At 45.5% G+C, this 20,192-nt stretch overlaps 1 protein-coding gene across 1 annotated transcript; it reads right to left on the bottom strand.

Annotated features, from left to right (window-relative positions):
• Nucleotides 1-14,758: 14,758 nt before the first annotated feature.
• Nucleotides 14,759-18,454, bottom strand: LOC137095070 (uncharacterized). Its single transcript, XM_067461281.1, has 2 exons — nt 18,296-18,454; nt 14,759-16,598 (listed from the first exon to the last, which is right to left on the bottom strand). Exon 2 carries the CDS (start codon nt 16,595-16,597, stop codon nt 15,038-15,040), a length of 1,560 nt encoding a protein of 519 aa, XP_067317382.1. The 5' UTR covers nt 16,598; nt 18,296-18,454; the 3' UTR covers nt 14,759-15,037.
• Nucleotides 18,455-20,192: the final 1,738 nt, after the last annotated feature.

Genomic DNA, 20,192 nt, shown 5'->3' with positions numbered 1-20,192 from the left:
ACCATTAAAAAGGGCACCATCCAAGCACTTTTGACAGATGGCCAGCCAGGCTCTCAAAGATCTTAAAGCTGGAATACCCCATCTAGTCCATCCCCCTTCTTCCAGACAGGAAGGGAGAATCCAAGAGCTCTTGACAGGTGGCCATCCAGCCTCATAGAATTGCAGCATTGCAAGGGCCCTCCAGTCAAACTCTCTTTTTCCAGGCAGGGAGACACAATCCAAGCCTTCCCAAAAGATGGCCATCCAGCCTCATAGAATTATATGTTGCATTGGAAGGGCCCCCCAAAGACCATCCAGTCCATCACTCTTCTTCTAGGCAGAAAGGCACAATAATATAGTAAGAATGCAGTAATAACTTTATTTTTATACCCCACCTCCATTTCCCCGAAGGGACTCTGGGCGGCTTACAGAGGGATAAGCCCAAGGATTACAAATAAACCAGACACAGTAAAAAAAATCAATAACAACAAATAATAAACACATTAAAATCAATTAACATCATAAAAACAATACCCTGATTGGCCAATTTGAAACTGGGTTTGGGCTCAGAGTAAGTGCAATGATTCCTTTGGAGAGCTGAGGAAAAATGCAGTAGTCAGAGGGCTGGGTTGCCAGGGTAGTGCCCTTGGCCATTAAAATGTCATAAGTACAGGAAAGGGGTCAACTGAAGTGCCCGGAATTTAGATAAGGTCGGGATACTTCTCAAGTGAACCGCCTAGTCAAAGGCACAACGGAACAACCGCGTTTTTAATTCCTTGTGGAAAATGGAATGGAATCCAAGTCCTCCCGACAGATGACCATTCAATTTCATATAATTTCAGCACTGCAAGCGCCCTCTTCCAGTCCAACACTCTTCTTCCAGGCAGGAAGGCACAATCCAGGGCCTCCTGACAGATGGCTGTCCAGCCTCATAGAATTGCAAATAGCATTGGAAGAGACCCCCAAATGCAATCCAGCCCGACCCTCTTTTTCCAGGCAGGAAGGCACAATCCAGGATTGATACAATGAGGTTGTTTTTATTTAATTTATTTTAAGAAAGGAAGAGGGTCATCAGAAATTAATAGGCCTCTTGGTTTTTTTTATCTTTGAACCGATATACCTGGACCTTCCTCATACAGGCCCTGGGAGGTGGTTTGTTGAAGGTAAGCTTAATATAGCTCCCATCTTCCGCAGAACACCGCCAGAAACATCAAATGAAAGAGATATCTGGAGCTGTAGCCCAGAAAAGCAATTTCTCCACAGTGGAAAGATTGGAATGTCCAGGATGGGAGCAAGTGTACGTGTTGCAATTGGCCATCTTTCTGTGTTCTTTGAATGGCTTTGAAGCCAATCAAGGTGGCCATTTGTAATGTTAACAGTTGCCTCAAGCAGACAAGAGTTCTTTCTTCCACCCTGGACATTCCACAGATATATAAACCTCACTTGCCTAGTTTCCAAAAGACCTCCCAACCTCTGAGGATACCTGTCATAGATGTGGGTGAAACATCAGAAGACAATTCTTCTGGAACATGGCCATAGAGTGATTCCGGCCATGAAAGCCTTAAATAACACATTATTATTCTTTTCACATTTTCCCCTCTTTCTGCCATTTCTTTAGTAGTGTTCTTACGATGTTTTCATCCTCTTTTATCAATTTATATATTGTGCCCGCTAATCCTTTCTTTGATATTTCTTCTTTTATGAGTATACTCTCCAGCTTACTTTCTTTGCCTATACGTTCCCCATTTTTCCCTTGTGTAAGTTTATTATGTAGGCCTAATGCTTTTATCCAGTTTTTATTTTCCACTGTTTCTATTATCCTACTTATAGGGAGCACTTGACCATTTATATAATACAGATCTTTAAGAAAGTAGTAGCCTTTGTCCTTCATTGTTCCCATTCATTAGTGAACGGCCAGTGTTTTCTGCAATAGTATAACATGTTTTCCTACTTGGATACCATTGTTGTCGTTTTTATTTCCTGTAGCTTAAGGTAATATTATTTTGCAATAACTTTGTTAGGTGGGTTAGGCTAAATCAGGCATTTCTACTGGCTGTTAGGAATTGTGGGAGTTGCAGTTGAAAACACCTGGAGGGATGAAGTTTGCCTGTCCCTGGGCTAGTTGGTGGTAGAGGTGGGCTTATATTTGGGGCTGAAATTTGGGGGCACATCAATTTGGCCAAGATCGAAGCCTTCCAAGTTAAGCACCTTTGAACCTTCCTGGGCCTTTCCAGAACAACGCTGACGGCAGCAGTAAGGGCTGAGCTAGGAATACTCCCAGTAAAAGCTCAAATCTTAATGAGACAGTTTAATTACTGGTCAAAAGTAAACTCAATGGATCCCAGTAGACTTCCTTGCCTATGTCTAGAGGATCAATTCCAGCATGACCAGAAGTCATGGTGGATGGCGGCTCTGAATAATGAGTTGGCTGGATTCGGTTTGCCTTTGCTATTTCTGGGTGTTTTGGGTCTGGGGGCAGGGCAAATGCTCTAGTGGCGCATTCGGGATGTCTATGCACAGCTGGACCTAGAGAGCATAGGTAGATCTTCAGCCACAAGGTTTTTGGCTTCCCACAAAAGGAATACTCATTTAGAGCACTACCTAACTATTCCACTTCCACTACCCTTAAGAAAAATATATACTAGAGCTAGGTTTGAACAACTCAGTATTATGGTGCAAACCGGGCGCTACTGTAACATCCCAAGAAGTGAAAGATTCTGTGTCTGGGGAGAACAAACAGTGGAAGACGTTGAACATTTCTTAATTGACTGTCCAGCATATACTGAACTGCGAGACAGATACTTACATCCAATATTATCCAACTGCAGGTCCCCCAACAGAAATGATATTCTGACATCCCTCTTGCAAGGGCAGGAAAGATCCAGCATAATCAGAGTAAGCTTTTTTATTCTGAAAGATGTTAAGAAAAGAGCAGATTTCCTGAAAGAAGAACCAGGAAAATAAGATTCTGACTACAAATAGAAGGTCAGCTGCCGTCCTCACCTTTTTGCCTTGTTTTTTTTAACTCATGTTCTATTTTGAAATGGTCATATGACTGATCAAATAAATAAATATTTAAAAAATATTGTTATTGAGGTGGGCTTTGTAGTGACGTTTGACCCTATGTTCCCAACACTGACCACTGTAGCTTCCTGCAATTATTTCCCAGGCAGCCATGGGTCGCTGGAATAAGGTCTACTGCCCTATTGCGGCCATGGCCAAGAGGATCCATGAGTACCGGGCGCTTTGCCCTGGACTACGAGACCATGACCCACCCTTTGACAGGCAAAAGCCTACCTGTTCTGGCATGGGAAGATTCAAGGAACGAGGAGCGACTGTTCACCTTGCTGAGCTGTCTGTATTGCTTTGGCATTGGCCGCATTGGCCACATGCAAATCCTGGCTGTGGAAGTTCGATGAGCCTTATTATTGGATCATTACCAAAGTCAAGGTGGATTATACAGCTGAAGTGGGTGCTTTTTTTGGCGAGATCATACGAAGACATGGGGATTGGGTCTCCCATGACTGCTTCAGAGGGTGGTGGACTTTCCTGATTTGGAGGCTTTTAAATAGAGGTCCAATATAGAGTGGGCAGCTTTCAGACCTGGGCTCTGTGGCCTTCTGTCTGTTGTTGTTCTTTGATTGAGTGTTCCTGCTTGGCAGTGGGATGGACTTAATGATCCTTGTGGGCTCTTCCACATTCTATAAACCATGGTTCCTGCTTGTGAACTCAACAGCTACAAGCTGGAAAATTTGGAATTGTTCCAGGAATAGAGGCATGGGAATGTTCTAGAGCAGGGCTTCTGAAAGTTTTCTGCTCATGAACCCTTTCAGTCTGGGAAAGTTTTATGTGACCCTGAGTATAAAAGCATATAAACTACGTATAAGGATCAAATATTTACAAGAAGCGAATCAACATTTGCAAGTCTTGCTAAACAGGCTGATTTTCCTTTCTATGAAGGGCAGCTGAAGCATCTTCTGCAGAGTCCCCTGTAAACACTGCATCATGGATTTCATGCAAATGCCTTTAATAGCCACTAGGTGGCATCCAGAAACCTTTTACCATTGCCAATTTTTGAGACCCCCCAACATTGAACTCAGGAGACTCCATTTTTTAAGGCCCACAGTTTAAGAAGCCCTGTTGTAGAGGTTTTAAGAGTCCTGCAAAGCCTGTTTTGCATTTATCCAATTACGCTATTATACAGGCAGTCCTTGAGTTGCAAACCAAGTTACAAATGACTTAGTTACAAACAAGGATGAGACAAAAAGAATGAAAATTTACTCTCGTAAGAGTTATCATGGAGAAAAGGTGTCTCCACTGAAGCTTTATCAGCAATCTTTATTTCCACAACAACCCAAAACTGGCAAAATCCAATGATCACAGGAACAGAAAGTGAGGTGAATAGGCAGCCCAACAAACAACACAGTTGTTAACCCTTCCTTATGCTGTCCAAAACCAATTATATGCCAAATCAGCCCTAGAACAAATCTACAGAACCTATATTGTTCATAACCCAGGGACTGCATGTAATTTGTTTGGATGCAAATTCCCCTGCTTTGCATGTAATATTTTGTTTTGTAGAGGATGGACTAAGAGTGACAATAACTGTAGAATGGTCTCATTTTGCTCTTGTTTACACATTCTTCTTCTATTTACCATTAACTGTATCACAAAGTAGTAGATGTGAAATAAGTAATTTAGAAGAGTGGTGGTCCTCATGAAGCTTTCCTTGATTTGAATCTACTGGGGGGAGGCTGATAGCCATGCAGTGGATGGCTTTCACAGTGTTCAATCTTATTTCTCTCCCAATTAGCAGCAACTTTCCATCACATATCAGGAGGGGGGGGGGGGGGAGGAGGGAATGCCCGCTAGTTAGAGTGTCTATCAAAAGGTATACATTTGAGACATCCTGTGATAATTCTGCATGTTTCTTTTGGTGCTATATTCACCTGCTTTGTGTGGAGAGACTTGTGCCCAACAGGGTAGTACAGTAATATTCATGTTTTTCATAGTACAGTAATATTCATTAGGCCTGGGTAACAACGCAAAAATTTGTTTTTAAAATCGATTTGTAATTGGGGTGTTTTTTTGTTTCGATATTTAAAATAATTACAAAATTTTCCCAAAAAAAAGTTTCGGTATTTACGAAATTTCGTAAATATTTACGAATCGATTCGTTAAGATGGCGGACCCCCGCGCATGCGCAAAAACACTTCCGAAGCTTCGTTATTGGCACGGGGTCAATTCGTTAAGGTTATAACGAATCGATTCGTTAATATGACGGACACGATTTGCGCATGCGCAAAAACGACTTCCGAGACTTCGTTATTAAATACGAATCGATTTTACGAATATTTTTTGTATTTTTTTAATGAATAAAACACAGGTATTTTAAAAAAATATTCAAAAATGGAAAATTAGCCAAAAACTGGCCCTGATGTAGAGCTAACACAGGCAGGAGACAAGGCAATCAAGAGCACAAACCAACAGATGGCTCTTTTTTTTTAAGAATATTTTTTGTATTTTTTTATGAATAAAACACAGGTATTTTTAGATAATGTTCAGAAATGGAAAATTGACCAAAAACTGGCCCTCATGTAGAGCTAACACAGGCAGGAGACAAGGCAATCGAGAGCACAAACCAACAGAAGGCTCTTTTTTTTTTAGAATATTTTTTGTATTTTTTTATGAATAAAACACAGGTATTTTTAGATAATGTTCAGAAATGGAAAATTGACCAAAAACTGGCCCTGATGTAGAGCTAACACAGGCAGGAGACAAGGCAATCGAGAGCACAAACCAACAGAAGGCTCTTTTTTTTAAGAATATTTTTTGTATTTTTTTATGAATAAAACACAGGTATTTTTAGATAATGTTCAGAAATGGAAAATTAGCCAAAAACTGGCCCTGATGTAGAGCTAACACAGCCAAAAGACAGGGCAATCGAGAGCACAAACCAACAGAAGGCTCTCTTTTTTTAAAGAATATTTTTTGTATTTTTTTATGAATAAAACACAGGTATTTTTAAAAAATATTCAAAAATGGAAAATTAGCCAAAAACTGGCCCTGATGTAGAGCTAACACAGCCAAAAGACAGGGCAATCGAAGCACACACAGAAGAGTCTTTTCCAACGAAGAATGGAATATTTTCCAACCCAATGCAAGTCTTTTTCCTACCTAAGCCAAGCCAAGCCAAGCCAAGCCAAGCACAAGCAGCCCTCCCGGACCTCTCTCCTCCCTCGCCTCCGCGCAACAAATGAGCTCCGCGGCCACGCGGAGCCGCTTTTAAAGGCCTTGCCGGCCAATCAGACACTGCCACGGTGCACTGCTTGCTTGCTAATTGGCTCCAGCCTCCCAGGGCACCAGCAGCATCCTCCATCCCATTTCCGAAACGGGCGGAAGCTCGTTAAAAGTATGGGGGATGCCGTTTCGTTATTTTTAAACCCTTCCGGGTTTGAAAATATGTTTTGTAATCGTTTCGTAATTAATAAAAATAACGAATAATTAACGAATTACAAAATTAACGAACGAAACCGCCCAGGCCTAATATTCATGCTTTTGCCATCTTACAGTGAAATTTTACAGATGTTTACTCAACAGTTATTCCACCATTTTTTAAATTTATTTACCATATTTATACCCTACCCTTCTCACCTCAAAGAGGACTCAGAGCGGCTTACAGTAGGCAACAATTAAATGCCGCACAAAAAATACATACATTATTGAGCTTTTCTCTCAAATAAGCATATATAGGATCACAGAATACTCTGCAAAGTTAAACAAGGTTATATTTGCACACTCACAGTTTCCTGCATTCCCTTATAAAATATATAGAGATGTGTTGCAATAGAAAATTCCCAGTTTCATGTTTATACCTTTTTTTGTTATTTCATATTTCATGTTTCTTTTACTTAAGTTATATTTGCCTTTACCGTTGTAATGCAGCACAGATCCTAAGCCAAATCATACTCTGTATTTTTGCCAATAATATTGAAATCTGAAATATATTCAGAAAGTCATTATTTGTTGCCCGTCTATAGCTACATCATGACTGACCTTCCTGGAAACCAAGGAGATATTTGTTCTTCCCCTTGCCTCTTCCTTTTGCAATAAATGTCATTGTTCTTACATACTCTGTTCTTACAGAATCTGGATCACAGGAAAGCCTGGGGCTATTTGACGTTTAGAGGTAAGGAAAGGCTGTCTATTAAGAGAGGAATTAATGTAAAATACAGTAAGATTGTGTATTTGCAGCAAGACCTTAAGAGTGTCTCTGACTATGGTCAGCAACAAGGTGCCTTCAGATTGTTTGGGACTGCAACTCCCATCTGTCCCACCAGTTTGTATTACACTAGGAACCACAATTTTTGTCCCTAGGTTATCCATGTCATTACTTAACTGGTTCTGTCGTAAAAACATGGGAAAAGTTTATTAAACTGCTAAAACTTTGTTTTTGTGAGTGGAACATCCTGCTGTAGCACATTTGGCTATTGTTTTTCAATGAATACCTGGCATCGAGTCTCAACCAATTCGACAGTTTGTAGCAGTCACAAAAAAAAAAGTTTTTGGAGTAAAACAACTAATTTCAAATTAAACAGGAAATAACACTTTCAAACCCGGAACAGAGTTTGTTACATAGTGTTATTAACCAGATGATCAAGACAATTTCATAAAGTGTATTTTAATATTGAGAAAAATGTTTATAATGTTTATGTATACATATAATGAATTCATGTCCCGGCATTGAATGTTTGCTGTATATATGCTGTGCTCCATCCTGAAACCGGTAACGGTGACCGCATTGTCTGTAACTTGAAACAGTTCTTCCTCTGTGCATGAGGCAGAGCATTGTGGGCAGGCATACAGATGCTGAGTTGTTTGTTGTGCTCCACAGTCACATCAGGTGGAAGTTTCTTCTAAGTTGTGCCATTTTGCCAGGTTGTCTTTTGATCTGCCCACTCCACTTCTGAGTTCTGTTCAGGGACTTCCAAGTTGCACATTCTTGGTTTGCCCCTGGAGGCACACCCTCGTGGGGGGCCATCCAGTTGGGATTTCCTGGTTTAGCTGATACTCTTGCTGTTGCTGGAAGAACATTAAGAGGAAACTTTTTATTGATTTGAGTCTATTTGGAGGAAGCTGAGAGCCATGCAGTGGGTGGCTTTCACAGTGATCAACTTTATCTCTCTTGCAATTGGCAGCACCTTCCTGTTGTATATCGGGGGGGGGGGGGGGGGCAAGGCCAGCTAGGTTGTAGAGTCTATCAACAATTGTAGGTTTAAGACACAGGGCAGGCATACTCCCGAGTAAGACAAGGCCAGGGCTGATGTTCTTATTAATGTTGGGTCTATACCCCATGTGCTGCCAGTAAGCTTCCTCAGGATGTTAATTGCATGTTTGGTATTTACACAGTGTTTCCTAAATGTTAGTGTTCGATCTAAGGTGAAAATGAGATATTTAGGGTGGAAATAGTGTTCGAGCTCTTGACCTTCCTAGGTAACTTTCAATTTCCTGTTGGATTCACGGTTACGTAGGTGGAAATCACACGCTTGCATCTTGGCAGGATTAGGATTCAGGTGGTTATCTTTGTAGTAGCTGGAGAGATACATAAGTAAGTTGCTTCTTCACTGTTTCAAGGTCTTTTGCTTGTGTTGTCAGGCCAAGGTCATCAGTATATATAAAGCTCTTTTGTGAGTGTTGGTTGTGGCGGATTGTTAGTAAAGATGTTAAACAAGGTCGGTGCAAGAACGCTGCCTCCTCCATTTACTTTTCCTGCCCTGGAACTCCACATAGAAGCTGCGGTTTTCTAGGAGAGTCTGGACATTCTTTGTAAAATCATAGTCCCAGGTAATATGGTAGACTTTATGCATCATTTTTCTAATGTTGCACAGTGCCATAGGCTGCCATAAGGTCCACAAAAACTGTTCCCGTAATCCAACATTTCTCATGACCTTCCTTGATATACTCTGAAACCTGCTTGTTGTGAAATAAGCTGGGGTTCAATAACAGTCCTAAAATTTAGTTGAATGATCAGCAGTTAGTTAAGAATGGTTAGTTAATAGTGGTTTGGTCTATGTATTGTCGAAGGCTTTCATGGCCGGAATCACTGGGCTGTTGTAGGTTTTTTCGGGCTATATGGCCATGGTCTAGAGACATTCACTCCTGACGTTTCGGTTGCATCTATGGCAAGCATCCTCAGAGGTAGTGAGGTCTGTTGGAACTAGGAAAAAGGATTCATATATCTGTGGAATGACCAGGGTGGGACAAAGGACTCCTGTCTGCTGGAGCTAGGTGTGAATGTTTCAACTGACCACCTTGATTAGCATATAATGGCCTGATAGTGCCTGGAGCAAACTTTTGTTGAGAGGTGATTAGATGTCCTTGTTTGTTTCTTCTCTGTTGTTGTGCTGTTGTAATTTTAGAGTTTTTTTTAATACTGGTAGCCAGACTTTGTTCATTTTCATGGTTTTCCCCTTTCTGTTGAAATTGTCCACATGCTTGTGTATTTCAATGGCTTCTCTGTGTAGTCTGACATGGTGGTTGTGAGAGTGGTCCAGCATTTCTGTGTTCTCAAATAATATGCTGTATCCAGGTTGGTTCATCAGGTGCTCTGCTATGGCTGACTTCTCTGGTTGAAGTAGTCTGCAGTGCCTTTCATGTTCCTTGATTCGTGTCTGGGCGCTGCGTTTGGTGGTCCCTATGTAGACTTATCCACAGTTGCATGGTACAGGGTAGACTCCTGCAGAAGTGAGAGGATCCCTCTTGTCCTTTGCTGAACGTAGCATTTGTTGGATTTTCTTGGTGGGTCTGTAGATAGTTTGTATGTTGTGTTTCCTCATCAACTTCCCTATGCGGTCAGTGGTTCCCTTGATGTATGGCAGGAACACTTTTCCTCTGGGTGGATCTTCGTCTTTATTCTCGTGGCTTGCTCTCAGTCTTGCAGCTCTTCTGATGTCTGAGGTGAAGTATGCATTGGCCTGTAGAGGCCAGTTGAGGTGGTTCAGTTCATCTTGAAGGAGGTGGGGTTCTCAGATTTTATTTTTTTTTTTTTTTTGTTTTTGTTTTTTTTTTGCACAGTCTGCCAAGGCTTTAATGGTGCTTCTAGTTTGGTCTGCTTTTAAGGCATTTTTTTCTAAAGTGAATCTTCAAATACTGAATTTCTTCCATTGTAGGACACCTTTGATTGTAAGACTCTAATTTCAGTACCACCAGAAAACATATGCTTGTAATTCTAAAACACACTCCATCTTTAGAGATATTTATATAGAGGGGGAAAGTATGTCTTGGGACCCTTCCACACAGCCATATAATCCAGAATATCAAGGCAGAAAATCCCACAATTTCTGCTTTGAACTGGAATATCTGAGACCTTTTCCACACAGCTGAATAAAATCCCACATTATCTACTTTGAATTGGAATATATGGCAGTGTGGACTCAGATAACCCAGTTCAAAACAGATATTTTGGTATTTTCTGCCTTGATATTCTGGGATATAGGGCTATTGCAGAAGGGCCCTGAGGCCACACTACTATATATTCCAAAGCAGAAAATGTGGGATTTTATTCAGCTGTGTGGAAGAGGCCTAAGAATGGAAGAAATCCACTATGTGATGACAAAATGACTTCTTTATTTATTATTGGCAACCGTTCCTTGTGTTTTCTTTTTTGAGGATGTTGAGCAAATACACGTGGTCTTTGGAGAGATTTTATTGACTTCCTCCATTTCTGTGTGCTTTGACTCAGTTTGGATAAACCAGCCCTGTTCTCTTAAAACCTGGAACTGTGGAAACTACTATTTTCAGACTTTAGGTTGTGTGTATCTTTTGTGCTCAGGAAAGAATATTAGTATTTGTCTGCCAACCCACGAAGTGACACCCAAGAAATAAAGACATAACACCAATACTTGGATTCAAATTGGGCAACTTTTATTTAACGTTACCTATTTAAGTTCCTAACCTAACTCAAGGGTGAAAAGGAACTGGTGCAACCTAACCCAGGTAGTATTCCTACCCGATAACCACAATATTCCGGGCGAAGCACCTGGGTTTCGGTAATCAAACCGTATCACCCCAAGGGAAAGGAATAAGGAGTCTCTTTCAGAGCTCTTGTATCGAGACTCCTTCCAATTAAAGGCCATTTAACTACCCTCACCTTTTAAACAGGAGGTGAGTGTTTGACTTAACGGCCTTTCACCCCTTAAAGGGGTGCCCTAGGTGCACACCGACTAAAGGAATTTTCTATCTATTTATGCCTGGCCTATTTAACAACGCCCACTTTCTCTATCTAGCCCCTAAACAGTATAGGGTAGGCAAAAAACCTCCCTTAAAAACAAGAAGAGGAAAAAATTCCTACCCGGTTCCCTAGGCAACCGTAGAATATACTGTTACTGGGCGGGAGTGGTGGGCCAGCGTCCAGGCGCAGAATGCCTGGGAGGGGGCCTGGCCTGAACTCACAAGCCACGCCCCCGGATGTTCTGGAGGGTTCCAGCAGAACTCCTCCCTGCCTCGTGCGAGGCAGACAAATGTTTTTTCTCTCTCCCCATTTCATGGGGAGAGGAAAACTATTGTCTGCCAACCCACGAAGTGACACACAAGAAATAAAGACATAACACCAATACTTGGATTCAAATTGGGCAACTTTTATTTAACGTTACCTATTTAAGTTCCTAACCTAACTCAAGGGTGAAAAGGAACTGGTGCAACCTAACCCAGGTAGTATTCCTACCCGATAACCACAATATTCCGGGCGAAGCACCTGGGTTTCGGTAATCAAACCGTATCACCCCAAGGGAAAGGAATAAGGAGTCTCTTTCAGAGCTCTTGTATCGAGACTCCTTCCAATTAAAGGCCATTTAACTACCCTCACCTTTTAAACAGGAGGTGAGTGTTTGACTTAACGGCCTTTCACCCCTTAAAGGGGTGCCCTAGGTGCACACCGACTAAAGGAATTTTCTATCTATTTATGCCACGGATTAGGGGCAAATGTCCATTTCGCCCCTATCCCCCACCAATTCCTCTAACACCCTTCTAATACCTTCCTGCAAATTTAGCAAAAATCGTTGGTTGCCCAATTCGGATAAGTGCACTCCATCACCACGATATAACCTCTCATCATCTCGTGTGATATTTGGATGTGCAATATAATGACCCCTCTGATGGATCATGAACACCCGCATGGCCCGGTTCACTCGCTTCCTGGCTTTTTCGAGCCTTCCCACGTCGCCTCCTCCGAGCCACCTGCGACGAGGTATGATAGCGGACCACACGACGTGCACCCCGGGCCATGCCCACCAAATTTTTCGTATGTCTGCCCGTGCTTGTAAAAAGAGGGCCTTGCCTGTTAACAGGCCCAAATCGTTACCACCGAGGTGGATAACCAACACATCGGGAGGCAGAACACTCCCGGCATTAAACAACAAAGGGCACAAACCGTCCCAACGCAGGCCTCTCCTTCCTCTCCATTCCACCGCTGCCGTGGAAGCGAGACCCAAATGCTGACCAAAGGCAGTCCTGTGGGCCTCTCTCCCCGCCCAAAAGACATAACTGTGTCCACAGACCAGGACCCGACTTCTATGCGCCAGCCTGGAGAGACCTGCAACGATAACAACATCTAGGATGGAACTGACCGTACGTAACCTCTGAAGGCGCCGGACCTCCATCTGCCTATGGCTTTTATCTCATCCTTGTCGTATCCCAACGCGGATGCTGCCGTGGCGGCACCAATCCTAAAGGAGTGGGTCCCGAATTTAAGGTGCCCCATCCCCAACAGGTCCAGCGCCTTAGCTGTGATGGTCCAAAATTGGTACTTGGTCAGCGGCTTTCCGTCCTGATGGGAAAAGAGGTAACCTTTATCAATGCCCCTGAGTGCCGCAAATTGTGTCATGGCCACCACTGGGCAAAGGTCCTCTTCGCTGCACTTTAGCAGCCGGATCACCTGACCTTTAGCTTCCTGGTCAGTTTTGGAGGCCCTAACTCTGATTTCCATACTATCCTGGAAAACCTTAATGTCGGAAATCAACAGCGCTCGGTGTGAGGTATCACTCTTGGATAGTGCCACCAATTCACTCACCCGCAGTGCTCCGAAAAATGCAGTCAAAGCTGCAGCATGATATAGGACCTGCTCGTAGTATGAAGTACACAATCTGGGCCACAATTGTTTCAGACCCTTCAAAATTGCGGGTGTCATTGGCTGCCGGTCGTCCCTGGGATGCCCGCGCTGCCTGGACCATCCCGTTAAGAATTTATGTATCCTAAAGTCGTCAGTGGGGTCGCTAAGGCCTTGGGCCTTGAACCAATATGCGAGCGCTGACAACTTAGTCCGAATGGACTGTGGTGCTAAGCCTCTCCGCCTGTGGTATACACAAAACTGAGCGAGTTGCTCATAGGGGACCGGCATAGTTCCGGGCAGGTTATAATGTTGTCTAAAATCTATAAATTCTTGGACCGCCCTAGTGTATGACTTCCTAGAGCTGGGTGCTAGAGCCAGGCTCATACCTAAGGCCGTCTCGTCACTCCAACCTTCCAGAGATGGTCCGGCATGCGCTCTGGAACTACGTCCGCGTCGGGAGCCAGCTGTCTGAATCGCTCCATCTGAAAACGAGACAAAGCGTCAGCCAGTCCGTTCTCGAGACCCGCGACGTGGAATGCCCGAAACAATATGTTAAATTTTAAACAGTGTAAAACAAATTGTCGGATGGCAGTCATGACCCTACGTGATTTAGATGTCAGTGCGTTAATGACCTGCACTGTGGCCATATTGTCGCACCAAAAATGAACCGTGGAGTTGGCAAATCTGTCAGCCCAAAGGGTGACTGCCACTAAGATAGGAAAAAATTCCAAAAAGGTTAAATCCACTGTTATTCCCAACGCATGCCAATGGTCTGGCCACCTCTCTGCGCACCAATGTCCTTCAAAGTACACTCCAAATCCCACTGACCCTGATGCGTCCGAAGACACTTGAAGGGCGTTTTTTATCATCAATTCTTGACGCCAGAACGAGATTCCGTTAAACTGGCGCAGGAATTGAAGCCAAACGGACAAATCAGCCCTAATCTCCCTTGTTAGCCTGATGTGATAGTGGGGCAAGGTTACTCCAGTGACAGCTTCACACAACCTGCGCAGGAAGGCCCGTCCGGGCGCTATGACCTTACAGGCGAAATTTAGGTGACCAATAATTTGCTGGAATTCCCTTAAAGTCGCCTTACGCCGCTGCAAAAATTGACCTATCTTGTCAATCAAGGCTGCGACCTTTTCTTCCGGCAGCCTCGAGTATTCGCTGACTGTGTCAAGCTCTATCCCTAAGAATGTCAAAACAGTGAGGGGGCCTTCAGTTTTCTCGTCAGCTAAAGGTACCCCTAGGTCCCCGGCTAGCTGCTGAAAGGCGCGTAGCAGGGCACCACAATCCCCTGATCCGCCTTTTCCCACGAAAAGAAAGTCGTCGAGATAATGTGCGACTCCTCCGAGGCCCGACTTTTCCTTTATAGCCCATTCAAGGAACGTACTAAACGTCTCAAAAGCGGCACAAGAGACTGAACATCCCATGGGCAACGCTCGATCGCAATAAAAGAGGCCCTGGAACTGGAATCCCAACAGTTCAAAATCAGCCGGATGTACTGGGAGCAGCCTGAAGGCGGATTTGATATCGCACTTCGCCAGCTCTGCTCCCAGTCCATACCGCCGCACTAGCCGCACTGCTGCGTCAAATGATGTGTAGCTCACAGAGCATTGTTCGTCGGGAATGGCGTCATTCACCGATCCCCCCCTCGGATAGGAGAGATGATGAATGAGGCGATATTCACCGATAGCTTTTTTGGGTACTATTCCTAAAGGGGAAACCCTAAACTGAGGCGTGGGGGGTGCGACAAACGGACCCAAAACCCTGCCTTCCTTAACCTCTTTGTTTATCTTTTGTAGAACTATATTTTCCAGGCCTCTAATCGATTTCAAATTGGGTGCTAGACAAGGAGAACGTGGCCCGAGGGCCGGGATTCGAAAGCCCTCTCTAAAGCCGCCAAGCAGATACTCTGCTGCCGCTCTGTCGGGGTATCTTTGCAGCCAACCACTAAGCGGACCCACCCTGATTGGGCTGGGACCCTTTTGAAACATTCCCCTGTCCTGGGTCTTTTTTGATAAACTGCGCGGCCCTTGGCCCGCTCCTTGTTGATTTTGCCTTGTAACAACTCTTGGTTGAGTGGTCACCTTGACATATTGCACATGCGTGCCGGAACTTGCAATCTTTGCGCGCACAAACTCCGTTGGCCGCATATCCCCAGCACATCCCTTTTTGTTTTTGCGGCTGCTGTGCTGGGTTTCCCTGCCGAAAGGGCTGACTCCCTTTGGCGTTCTGTATAGTGTGACCACTATCAGCTTTCTCACCAGGGACTGCCCTGGTTGTATTCATCACCTCCATCCACAGTTGACTGTCGATGAGGTCCCATCTCTTATCGGGCTTTGTGGCGGCTTCTGAACGAAAGCGGCTATCGTAAAACAGCCACGCCTGGCCGGTATAGTTAACATAAGCCCCGTAAATTATGTTTTGATATTTAAATAGGGCCTTGGCCCTATACGGGTGAGCTTCTACTAGAAGGGATGCGTATATGGTATAGCACGCTATCCAATTTTTCCAATTCTGCTCGACCCGCCTCTTCTTTAATTTTTCCTTCCGCTCTTCATCCATGTCGTCTTTTTCCTTTTTATCTAATTCTCTGAAATACAGGGAAAACATGTCTATGTACTCATTCCTGAGTATCTTGTCTATGGTTTTTTGCGATAAATGGGCCCCCAAGGATGCTGAGGCTGCCGTAGTAACTACCGGCAGCACCCATTTATCGGTTCCCCAATATTGGTTGTCGTCTCCTGACCTAGCCATTTCCAATGTTATAGGGGCCACTGCAGGCGCTTGAGGACCAGCCTTAATGACTGAAGGTCCTGTTAGCGCCAGCGCCGCACTTTGGAGTGTAGGTGTAGTGGTTTGCGCCTGGCTCAGGCCCCAAGGCCAGACCAGTGTATTGTTACCTGTGGATGTTGATGGCCCGTCCATGATGTCAGTTTGCATAGAACTTTGCCCCGTTGCCGCCTTCTCCAGCATCGATGGTGCCGCCACCGGAGATGTTATGATCGGATCAACAGCCGATGATGCTGCCGCCCTTGCAGGCTGCATTGATGTAGTGACTGGTTGTGCCCGAGCGATGGCTGGGGCAGCTTCGGCAGGGGTCGGTGCTGCTGCGTCACCAGACGACACCAGAGCCTGGACCACTTGAGGTTGATCCCCTGGCGGTGGTGGGGGATCTTGTTCCCTCCCTCCGGATTCCGGTTGGCCAGGCTCATCCCCAACACCTGTCGCGGCTGCACGGCTGGCCTCTAGAGCAGACATGCGAGAAAGAAGGTGTTTAAAGATCAGCTTTCTGCTTGCCCCCCGCGCCGGGCGCAGCCCCACCTCCCGTGGAGCCAACCCTCTTTCCCTTTCGAATCTTTCCATCCTGGCCATCAGAGCATTTAGCTCCTCAGCTGAGACGTCCTCCTCCTCCGAAGATGGTTCGTTGGGAGGGAGGGGACGCTTAGCCGGAGTCCTCTTGGCAGGTCCCTTTCCTTTAGGGCCGCCCACATTCTTCTTTGGCGCCATCCTGAAAGAGAATTGATGACAAACTCGTTATCCGAGAAACCGAATATTTTAGTCCACCCTGTGATCCCCTAATATCGTTTTAAAAGCCTGGTTTGCCAATATTGATCCAATCACATTTGCATGTATCATCAATGATACATCAGAAGCTGGGACAGACCACTGGGAGCTCACCCTAACTAACTGGAGTCCACAATGAACATCAGGAGCTGGGACAAACCACTGGGAGCTCATCCCAAATCACTGGGGAAAGCTTGAGGACCCCTGGGCCACACAATTGGTCGGAATCCCACTCCCAACCCGGGCTAGCTTCGAACACATGACCTTTTGGCCAGAGTGATCTTAAGGCAGCAGACACTCCGCCAGCTGCGCCACAACCCCGGTGCTCAATTCAATTTTTTTTTTATATATATATATAAACCATACTATCAACAGGCTATGAAAAAATTAGTTACTATTAGCCTCCCACACAAGGTGGTACCTTACTTTCCTACTTGACAGATGCAACTGTCTTTCGGGTTGCAAAGGTTGACAACAGGCTACACAATGACTGGACACCCACTCCAGCCCGGGCTGGCTTCGAACTCATGACCTTTGGTCGGAGTGATCTTAATGCAGCTGACACTCAGCCAGCTGCGCTACAATCACGGTGTAGAATCAGATAATTTTTTTTTTTTACTTATTATTATTATTTTATTCTGTCTCTCACTCCTCTCTCTCCCCAAAATATATATATATATATTATAGTTCCCCCACGGCCGAAAAACAAGATGGCGCCGCTTCTTTCACACAAAATGGCCGCCCCTACCATGTGGCCGAAAACGAAACTAAACACTGGAGGGGGGGGGCAACACAGGGCCTGTAACTAGCCTGCAGCGCCATCTTTCTGGAAAAAACGCTATTTGATGCTCCATTCATCCCCACGCTAGGGCTAACAACGGAAGCTCATGAGGCTCCCCAACATTGAGCCCGCACATCTTGTGCAACGCGCTCAGCAGCTCCGTATTTCAACCCCCTGTACCACTAGGAGCCCCTGCATATACGCAGTGTCGAGTGGCAAGCCGGGGAGAGCTTAAGCTGCTCCCTGGAGGCCCACCGACCGCGCGGGCCGGCACAACCAAAAGAAAAACGGGCCCACCGCCTGCCACCCCGCGCACGGGGCTGCCACGCGGCACGCTCCCACGGGCGCTCCAAGCGAGCGCCACACAGGCCCACCGCGCGCGGCACGGGCATGCCGGGCCACCGGCCCCGCCCGAAGCGGCGCCGAACGACGCAGGCGGCCCGCGCCCAAAATGCCGGAAAGAGGGGGGGGGGACAGCGAAGAGGCGAGACCCCTCTCCCACTCCCCGCACCCGCCGACCCCGGGGCAGCCCAGAAGAAACAAACGGCGAGGGGAGGGAGGCGCGCGAATCGCGCGCGACCATCCCCCCAAAACCAAACGCCAGGTAAAACCCCAAAGGGGAGCGAGGCTGGGCACGGGGGAGGGGGGGGTGGAGGGGCAGCACAAGCCGGAGCGCAACTCTCCAACCCCCCTGCCCAGGCCCCAACAAAGAGCCAGCCTCCGGCCTCCGCCGAAGCGCCGAGGAGTCCACGAGGGGAAGAAGGGGGGGGGGTGGAGACATGCTCCCCCAAACTTGCCCAAAAGAGCCCCCGGGGGTGGAAGCAAAGCCCACCCCCCCCCCCAGAGTCCCCGCTACCGACCTGAAGCGCCTCCTGGTCTCCACTATCTCGCCTTCGGTCGTCTTCTTTATCTCCTCAGCCTTCCTCTCCTCTTGACTCGAAGAAATCTTCTCTCTTCTTCGCCTGCCTTCTCTTCTTTCCAGGGCCCCTGGTCCTGGCTCTTCTCTCTGCGTCCTTCTTCTCCAGCGTCCAGGCGCAGAATGCCTGGGAGGGGGCCTGGCCTGAACTCACAAGCCACGCCCCCGGATGTTCTGGAGGGTTCCAGCAGAACTCCTCCCTGCCTCGTGCGAGGCAGACAAATGTTTTTTCTCTCTCCCCATTTCATGGGGAGAGGAAAACTATTATAGGAGTGTGGGAATCCCTAGCTAGGAAAAGAGAACCCCTACATTAGCAGTTTTCAGAAGGAATTTGAAAACTTGGCTGTTCCGTTGTGCCTTCTCAGATTAGGAATCCCCATCCCAAGTCCTAGTAGCACTTTAGCACAATTAACATTGCTGCACACCGTACTTTAATTCCTACGCCCCTCCTGCCATTTCAGCACTTTTAACCCTGTACCCCTTTCGCCGGCCGAACCAGTTTTAATATGTCTTGATGTATTGTTATTGCTGTTTTGCTTAATTGTTGATTTGCTTTGTTATTGCTTGTTATGTTTTCTATTGTATTGTGTTTTGTGGCCTCGGCCTGTGTAAGCCGCATCGAGTCCTTCGGGAGATGCTCGCGGAGTACAAATAAAGTTAATAATAATAATAATAATAATAATAATAATAATAATAACGTTTATTGTTGGCTGCAGGAATGAGAGATGCCAAGAACATCTTTAGGTTACTGTGGGTTTTCCAGGCTGTTTGGCCATGTTCTGGAAGCATTCTCTCTGGACGTTTCACCCACATCTATGGCAGGCATATTCAGATGTTGAGGAGTCTGTTGGAAACTAGGCAAGGGAGGTTTATATATCTGTCCAGAGTGGAAGAAAGAACTTTTGTCTGCTTGAGGCAAATGTGAATGTTGCAGTTGGCTACCTTGATCAGGATTGAATGGCCTTTTAGCATCAAAGCCTGGCTGGTTGCTTCCTGGGGAATCCTTTGTTGGGAGGTGTTAGGTGGCCCTGTTTGATTTTTGTGTGGAATTGTCCACAGCTGACATGGTATACTTCTGCAGAGGTGAGAGGATCCCTCTTGTCCTTTACTGAATGTAGCATTTGTTGTATTTTAAAAGTGGGTCTTGGTTTGGTGGTCCCTATGTAAACAAGTCTACATATGGATCTCCAGACGCAGTATTGCCCAAACATGAATCAAGGAACAAGCACTGCAACCAGAGAAGTAACCCATAGCAGAGCACTTGATGAACCAACCTGGACACAACATATTATTTGAGAACACAGAAATGCTGGAACATTCTAACAACTACCATGCCAGACTACACAGAGAAGCCACTGAAATCCACAAGCATGTGGACAATTTCAACAGAAAGGAGGAAACCATGAAAATGAACAAAATTTGGCTACCAGTAAATAAAAAGAAACACTCAAAGAGCAAGGGAATTCCAGACAAGAATGAATCAGGGCCAGCTAACATCTCCCAACAATGGATTCCCCCAGGCAACAACAAGCTAGACTTTGAAGCTGCAAGGCCATTCAGTGCTAATCAAGGCGGCCAATTGCAATATTCACACTTGCGTCACACCAAACAAGCTTTCTCCCACCCTGGACATTCAACAGATATATAAACCTAGTTTCTAACAGATCCCTCAACCTCTTGAGGATGCCTGCCATAGATGTGGACAAAACATCAGGAAAGAATGATTCTGGAACATGGCCATACAGCTCAGAAAACTTACAGCAACCCAGTAATTCTGGCCATTAAAGCCTTTGACAACACAAAGAATGTCTTCGCTAAGAGTGTTGCAAACTAGATTGGGT

This window comes from Anolis sagrei, chromosome Y (assembly GCF_037176765.1).
Source record: "Anolis sagrei isolate rAnoSag1 chromosome Y, rAnoSag1.mat, whole genome shotgun sequence".
Classification (NCBI taxonomy): Eukaryota; Metazoa; Chordata; class Lepidosauria; order Squamata; family Dactyloidae; genus Anolis; species Anolis sagrei.
Note: the sequence above shows the minus strand (reverse complement) of the source record. Positions and strands in the feature narration are given on the sequence as shown.

What these genes read in the sequence shown, in the direction of transcription:
- LOC137095070 (XM_067461281.1), bottom strand. Translation starts at nt 16,597, where the DNA reads ATGGCGCCAAAGAAGAATGTGGGCGGCCCTAAAGGAAAGGGACCTGCC.